At 40.0% G+C, this 8,837-nt stretch overlaps 1 protein-coding gene across 1 annotated transcript; it reads left to right on the forward strand.

Annotated features, from left to right (window-relative positions):
• Positions 1-767: 767 nt before the first annotated feature.
• Positions 768-8,511, forward strand: LOC134802083 (uridine and thymidine phosphorylase-like). The gene is made up of 7 exons (XM_063774679.1): positions 768-1,000; positions 3,021-3,141; positions 5,314-5,469; positions 6,981-7,166; positions 7,263-7,398; positions 7,609-7,802; positions 8,223-8,511. Exons 1-7 carry the CDS (start codon positions 900-902, stop codon positions 8,334-8,336), a joined length of 1,008 nt encoding a protein of 335 aa, XP_063630749.1. The 5' UTR covers positions 768-899; the 3' UTR covers positions 8,337-8,511.
• Positions 8,512-8,837: the final 326 nt, after the last annotated feature.

The following is an 8,837-nucleotide window of genomic DNA, read 5'->3' on the forward strand; positions in this document are numbered from 1 at the left end:
CCCTACATTTGACGTGCCCCTCCCCCGCAAAAATCGGCAGAATGTTTTGTACAGAAAATGACAGCCAAGGCGTCTCCAGTTACTAAATGCTCTACGCCAGTGGGCCTTTTTAGTTTTTATTAATGCCTGTAAACTAGCTGTAATAGTAGCGGTGATCACTTTCTAATAGATATTGTTACAAGCTCCAGGTTAAAATGGCCTCCAGCAAGAATACTTCCAATTTAGGTACATAAGATTGTTTGTGATGTGACACACCTAGGTGTACTGATAAGTTCATAGATAATATTAAATAAATAAATATTATAGGACATTCTTACACAGATTGACTAACTCCCACGGTAAGCTCAAGAAGGCTTGTGTTGTGGATACTCAGACAACGATATATATAATGTAATATATAAATACTTAAATACATAGAAAACAACCATGTCTCAGAAACAAATATCTGTGTCATCACACAAATAAATGGCCTTACTGGGATTCGAACCCAGGACCATCGGCTTCACATGCAGGGTCACTACCCACTAGGCCAGACAGGTCGTCGCTAAAAGATTACATTAATTAGGTAATTACATCATAAATTAATATCTAAAGGCCTTATCTGTCGAAGTCGAAGCGTCCTCAACGTCGATAGATATACTTACAAATCTTACAATAATATTAATCATTGGCAACCCTATTGTTTGAGTCAAAGATTACGTTTACACAACAATCAACACGTCAAACAATCATTACAATCGTTTGTTTTGTATTAGTTCTACAACGACTGTCGACTCGAGAAGTTCTGTATAATCAGAACATAAAAAAAAAAGAATAAAAACTTTGGATTGCCTGTTATAAACTCCCATAACCACTGTAATCAAAGACCTTAAAACTTAAAAAAAAGTGTTTTGCTAATAATGCAGTGCAATTGTGACCATCTCTTAGACAGTTCCCAAGACCACTACTACAACTGTAGTGCCGTGTGGGATGAACGCAAAATTGGATATCCATGTCCGAAGTAAGTTGGACTACGTTTATTATTAAAGTGTATACCTATATAAGATAAGTGCATATTTTTAATACAAGAAAAATATTAATTGAATAAGATAAAGAAAATAAGCTTTATACATTTTTTTTAATACCAATTGTGACTGTAGAACTACCACCAAAATTCATCAAAATCGGTGCAGCCACTTGTGTGTTTTTGTTAGTATAATTTAGTATTGCTGACTGTACATTAAAAAATACAGATGTAGTGCATAATTAGGTATTTTCCATCGTATTTTCACGAAAATGTATGAACGTATCTGCTATTTCAGTCTGTCTCGGTACAAAAGATACTGAGGTTCACTGAACTAGCATGACAAATACGAAGCTTTCCGAGAAAATACGATGGAAAATAATTATTCACTACATCTGTACATGTTCTTACCTAGGTCAAAACATTAAAACAGCGTGCCCTTGTAAAAGTAACATGTTTGATTTGTTGTCATGTTCATGTGTGATGCACAGGTCATGTCATAAAATATTTGGTATCGTCTTGGGTCGTCCCATTCGTTTTTCGTCAAGTTCTTAAATTAGTCCTATTCTGCTTTCGTCACTCATTCTACAATGAAAGCCACCGACGATTGTGATGAATGTAGAATGAGTGACGAAAGCAGAATAGGAGTTATTTAAGAACATGACGAAAAACGAATGGGACGACCCAAGACGATACCAAATATTTCCTTTATTTAGTTTTCATCTTAAGTTAGGTTGTTTATAACATGAATATAAAAGTAAAATACAAAAGCCCATAAAAACAATAAAAAATACATATAAACACATTATAAAAAACCTAACCTAGGGTGCCCTCGGCAGCAGGGCAGGGCCCAAGCTGCCGGTGGTCAGGGCCGCAGAGTGAGGAATCGACGCGCCGTGTCCAAAATTACCGCATTCTGCATCTGACCCTTGATCCAACCATCCAGCGAGAGTCTCTCTAGGTGTTGGTCGAGACTCTTCGCTATAAGACCGTTCGCTGACACGACTATATGAACAATGATCGTCGAGTCAACATCCCACATGGCGGTTATCTCGTGAGCTAAGTCTAGGTACTTGCTGGACTTGTCCTTCTCGGCCTTTACGAGATTCTCATCATGGGGGATGGTGACGTCGACGAGCACGGTCCGGCGCTGCGATCGATCTATCAGCACGATGTCAGGCTTATTGGCTACAATAGTCCTGTCAGTGATGATAGATCGATCCCAATAGAGCGTGGCACGACCATTTTCGAGAACTGGAGCAGGTGAGTACTTGTAGTACGGCACTTCACGGTCCACAAGGCCGTATAGGAGGGCAAGCTGCTGGTGAATAATTCTGGCTACGAGATTATGTCTGTGCAAGTACTCGCCGTTAGCAAGATGAGAACAACCGGAGATACTATGCCTGAGCGACTCTCCGGAGTCTCCGGGACGGCGGCATGCCCGACAAATGTCGACCGTACCGTCCTTCAGGATATATCTCCGGTATCATAAAATATTATTGTTGTGTCTAAAAAAAGTGCAATTTTTATGGATTTCTGTGCACTTTTTGAATATACATTTCAGTGACAACAACCTTCGTAAAAATGTTAAGTTAAACGTTAGATGCTAACAAAATCTGTCATATTTTTGGTTACGAGTGATTTGCAAAAAAAAATGTACGTAAGTAAGCGCAGTTAAGAAGCTGTGATTAGTCTTAACTTCATTGATCCATTTGTGTTACGCAAATAAATTATGCAAAAAATGTATACGTAGTTAAGCACCTGTAATTAGTCTAAAGTTAATTGATTCCATTGTCTTACCACAGTTAAGCCATTTCTATTTAAGTTAGATGCAGGAAAGTGTGTTAGCGTATGCTAGACTATATTTGTACGAATTAAGTACATTACAATACAATTTACATAGTTAATTTTCGTAACACAAATGAATCAATTAAGTTAATACTAATCACCTAGTTTCTTAACTGCGCTTAGTTACGTAAATTTTTTTTGCAATTCTCTCATATATGTTATGTAACAGGAACCATGACGGGACACTGCGTTTGCGCAACCCACACCTGCGACACCTGGAGCGTGACTTCATCTACCACCTGGGCCTGGACACTAGCGCCGACGTGCCCGCCATGTTCGGTGACGTCAAGGTACACTACACACACACACACATACATACAACTGTAGGTGTATACAGGTGTATGCAGCACTACACCTGGAGCCAACAAACTAAAACCAACCAACAAACCAATGTTTATACAAAAAAACAAAATTTTAGAAAAGTAACATAATAATATAGCCTGTAAGTAAAAACTAGCCAAGTCCATTCCTGAACTTTAATTACAGCCCAAGTGAACTAGAAATTGGCACTCATATATGTAGATATATCATTATTTTGCCGGCGAAGTGAACAAGGACGCATAGGTATTCTTAATGTTGAACTTGGCTCTCATTTCACAGAGTAATGTTTTTGATGGGATTATTTATATCATTGGCAAGGTTAATTCTGCGAAATGATCGATTGACAGTCATGATTAGATAACGTTGCTCTTGCTTCTGTACTATCCTCGATAACCTGGGCATCCAAGGGCTCTTAAGATTATTATTTTATTGCATACGATAAAATAACAAAACATCGTAACTAAGAGCGATCGAACACGCAGTACATCTCGTTTTAACCATTCTATATTAGTACAGTCACCTGCAATAGTATGTTACACAACGAAAGCGGCAAAAATATCTGACACTATCTTATTTGTAGAGCCATAAGAGTGTGTCACATATTTTTGCGGCCTTCGAATAGTAACATATTATTGCAGGTGACTGTACCTACGAGCAAAGTGTATAGATGTAGTGCATAATTATTTTCCATCGTATTTTCACGGAAACGTGCGAACGTGTCTTGCTATTTCAGTTAGTCTCGGTACAAAAAGTAGGTACTGAGGCTGACTGAAGTGGCATGACAAATACGAACGTTTCCAAGAAAATACGATGGAAAACAATTATCTGTTCTACTTATTATTATAACGAGTAGAATAATGTCGAATATCAAGTACTTAAGTATTTTCAGAGTCTAATATTAATGTGGCTCCCACATTTTTCTTATAAAACATAATAGATCAGATCACTTGTTAATGCAAAAAGCATGAACAAAAATATTATAGACTTAAGTTGACTGTTTTAAAGTATAAGTTATTAGTGTAAAGTGTCATTTCTGTCAGTGCAAGTTTCTATGAAGCACTGAGGACATAACAACAACAACATAGAGCATAGAACAAGTTGGCTGTTTTAAAATATAAGTTATATTTTAAAACAGTCAACTTATTTCTAAAATATTTTTGTTCATGCTGTTTGCATTCACGTTCACGAGTGATCTTGATGTTTTTATCTAACATACCTACTTAGTATGAATACATACATATGATAAAATAGTCCTCTATATTTCTAGGAATGCCTATTCCTATTCTGTATTCGTGTCGCCTGTCGGGAAAGCCTACGAATTCGGAATAAACAAGTACTTACTGGACATATGGTTCCAGAGGACTATTTAGGTATATTCGGAAATGCTCAACATCGCTGCATAGATAAAATGAATTAATCTAGATAGGTTTCAAGGCGAGTTACTTGATCATTCATTTGGAAGTTCATTTGCAATTTAAGTTAGGTAAATGGAGCTTAAAGCAAGGTAGGGCTGTGGCGCATTTTAAATGTTTTATTTATTTTAAATGTGCGATACCAAATGATGTCAAAAAAGTGTAGTCGGAGCAAGATAACTATGCATGCATGCTATTTGCAATGGCAAAGTGTGCCAATATTAATATTATTGTCAATTTCTTTGAAAATATGATGCTTTTTAATGACAATTCCTCACTTTGACCTGCTGAAACTGGAGAAGTCTCTCCAAAAAAAAACCTAGTGATTATATGGTCTTTGCTCTCCAAGTAGCTACCTAGAGTTAGACCAAGAAAAGTCTGCAGAGATTTTGATAGCCCGTGGGCTATTTACGCGTGGGCACTGCGTGCAGTGCAAGTGTTATTTTAAACGTCAAACTTCTAAGAAATTAAACGTATAAAATAACACATGCACTGCCTGGATAATTTTGGGATGCGATGTCTTTGCCTTTGATTTCCGCCATTATTTAATGTGAAAAATAAAACCAATGGCAACCGTAAATCTGGTTGCTGGAGATAAAAATAATCAGCGGACCGTGTTAAAAATGCAGCCATACAAGCAGAACATACAAGCAAATATAACAAAATAACAATTTTGACGTAGCGGATAGTTTTCAATAACTAGCCCTTAATCATCATAATATGTTTCAGTTTGTCTGTATGGGCGGCACCAAGCACCGCATGCGCGAATTCGCTCTTCACGTAAGACAGGCGCTGGGTCTGCCTGACACAGGCACACTGGAGAACTTGACCAAACACGCGCACCGGTACGCCATGTACAAAGTCGGCCCTGTCATCTCTGTCAGCGTAAGTATAGTTATAGTTCACTGTTCACGTGAGGCAGGCAAGCCGGACACAGGCAAACTGGAGAACCTGACCAAACACGCGCACCGGTACGCCATGTACAAAGTCGGCCCTGTCATCTCTGTCAGCGTAAGTATAGTTACAGTTCACTGTTCACGTGTGGCAGGCAAGCCGGACAGAGACAAACTGGAGAACCTGACCAAACACGCGCACCAGTACGCCATGTACAAAGTCGGCCCTGTCATCTCTGTCAGCGTAAGTATAGTTACAGTTCACTGTTCACGTGAGGCAGGCAAGCCGGACACAGGCAAACTGGAGAACCTGACCAAACACGCCCACCGGTACGCCATGTACAAAGTCGGCCCTGTCATCTCTGTCAGCGTAAGTATAGTTACAGTTCACTGTTCACGTGAGGCAGGCAAGCCGGACACAGGCAAACTGGAGAACCTGACCAAACACGCGCACCGCTACGCCATGTACAAAGTCGGCCCTGTCATCTCTGTCAGCGTAAGTATAGTTACAGTTCACTGTTCACGTGAGGCAGGCAAGCCGGACACAGGCAAACTGGAGAACCTGACCAAACACGCCCACCGGTACGCCATGTACAAAGTCGGCCCTGTCATCTCTGTCAGCGTAAGTATAGTTACAGTTCACTGTTCACGTGAGGCAGGCAAGCCGGACCAAGGCAAACTGGAGAACCTGACCAAACACGCGCATCGCTACGCCATGTACAAAGTCGGCCCTGTCATCTCTCTATTTAACTAAACTCTGGAAAACTTCCAAGTCCTCATTCTTCATAAGTATGTCTAGTATTACTTCATAAATTAATCTAGTCACTCCTTGAATAATATGTCAGATTCACGTTATTATAAATAATAACAAATTTATAAGTCCGGTACACAAAATCTTTAAATAATCTTAAATACGAACAAAAACATTTGTACACTAATACCAAATCTATGCCATGGTTAAAAGTAGGTGCGGTCTCTACTAGCAATGAATAAGTACCATTATGATAAAACTTAAATAATCGAAAACTGTGCACAATGCTTTATTTTATGACACCTATGAGTCCTGTGACTGAAATTTGAGATGTGATAACATACTCTCTGCATACCAAACCGTTTATGGGATCGCTTTCGCAATGCCGCGCGCCGTGCTATATTTGTATTGTATAGTCAACTACACTCCCAGCTGGGAGTGTTGTTGACTGTACAATACTCGTATAATGAATCATATTATTAATGATTGACAAGTTTTACAACGAATGATAATTTATTTCCTTTAGTCTTTTTTAGACAATTATATAAATAGAATTTGGTTTTGACGTTGACAGTTAATCCATAGTCCATCCAAAAGTAAAAATATATCAATACCAAGCAACATTTGGCATCAATTTGGCCAAATTCCAGAATTCCAATCATACAACTTTGGATATTAATTCATGGGCTCTGTTACGATTGGTAACCCTTTCATGACCACCGTCGCTGTTAAATATTGCTATTCTTTTCCAGCACGGCATCGGAATACCCTCCATAAGCATCCTACTCCAGGAGATGTTTAAGCTGCTCCACTACGCGCGCGTGAAGGACCCAGTGTTCTTCAGAATAGGGACCAGTGGGGGTCTCGGTGTGCCCCCGGGGTCGGTGGTTGTGTCATCATGGGGCATGAATGGGACCTTGGAGAAAAGTTACGATATTGTAAGTGGACATTTCGTGTAGGACGCGCTAGCTGCGCAGCGCTATCACCAGTTCACCACGAAGTATTATGAAGTTGATTCAACCCCTTTGTTTCAGCCTGTGTTGGGCAAGGTGCGTAAACTGCCCTCCTTCTTCGATGAGCGGCTGTGCCGGGAAGTGCAGTCAGGAGCCACAAACGAGGGTTACACCACTTATATCGGAGGCACAATGGCTGCCGATGATTTCTATCGAGGTGAGAAACACACAGTGATCTTCAGATTTCGATTATTTCTATGGAGTCCCACAACCCACACTGGATTATATTTTTTGTGCTTACGGCGAATCCGCCTCACTTTAAATATCTACCCATAAAGAGTAATGTAATTAATGGTTTATATGGCTGAACATGGGCTGAAATGAGACTGTGAAATGTTTTAAACTAAATCTATCGCTTATTTTCCAGGCCAAGCTCGCCTTGACGGACCATTCTGCGACCACACAGAAGCGGACAAAATATCCTTCCTTCGCACTCTCTCAGAGCTAGGCGTGAAGAACATAGAAATGGAGGCCACAGCCTTCGCCGCATATACCAGGGAGGCAGGAGTGCGAGCAGCTTGCGTGTGTGTCACCTTTCTGGACCGACTGCAGGGCGACCAGGTTCGTAACTTTGACGAGAGAGGGCGCTGATATCAAACGCGTTAAGTTATCTTAGTATACTTATAGATGGCGTGATAATCAAAATAGGTTGTTAGGAAGATTGATGATTTAAAAACAGAGGTCACGGGCTATATGGGTGGGTTTTTGATGAGGGATATAATTATTATCGTGCGTGTACCTTCATTACAACAACAACAAATAGAGATCGCGACGAGTTGGACAGGATAAACTTAACCCTACATATTATGTGTGTGATAGTCATAACTCATAATAAATCACGCCAATCGTGGGTTCAAACCTCGGAAGGTAACCGTGCGGTGCGACAACTATTGATTATAAGATTTATAAGTTTGTGCATTGAATATTAGAATTAGTTTATTTATTTCCTTTCTCAAACTGTCCTGTCTCTTCATCGTACAGGTGACGTCAAACAAAGCCATGATGCTGGAGTGGCAGAACCGTCCTATAGCCCTGGTGGGAAGTTTCATCGTCAGCTGCTGCAAGCGCCGGGCTTTGGTCCATGACAGCCAATAACCCCAATTTATCATTATGAAAAAATGGTACCTACATGCAGTACTGTCTTTACCATAAGGGCACACGGGGCCCGTGCCCAGGGCCCCGGGGGGGGCCCCGAAGGACAGACAGTAAACAGTATATTTGATTACACATAATAAATAGAAGATCATAGTACAAAAATGTTATAGCTTAATTCGCCTTCTTTAATACTTTCCACAAGGGCCCCAAATTCTAATGTGCCCAAAAGGCCCTAGCATAGTTTAAGACGGCTCTGCCTACATGGCAGCATTTTTGACATTTGTGGCAGCAATTGCTGTAGGCAGTAATGTGGCGACTGCAATAATGCAGCCGCCTGGATTTCTGCAGAAAACGCCAAAAAGGTTATTTTATCGAGAAATTAAATTTCAGTAAAGTAATCTTATTTACTATTAAGACTTAAAAAATCCTACTCTGACAATGACTATAAATTGTTAACACTTTTGCTGTCCATGCATTACATGACATACACCGTCTAACTAG

This window comes from Cydia splendana, chromosome 2 (assembly GCF_910591565.1).
Source record: "Cydia splendana chromosome 2, ilCydSple1.2, whole genome shotgun sequence".
Taxonomy (NCBI): Eukaryota; Metazoa; Arthropoda; class Insecta; order Lepidoptera; family Tortricidae; genus Cydia; species Cydia splendana.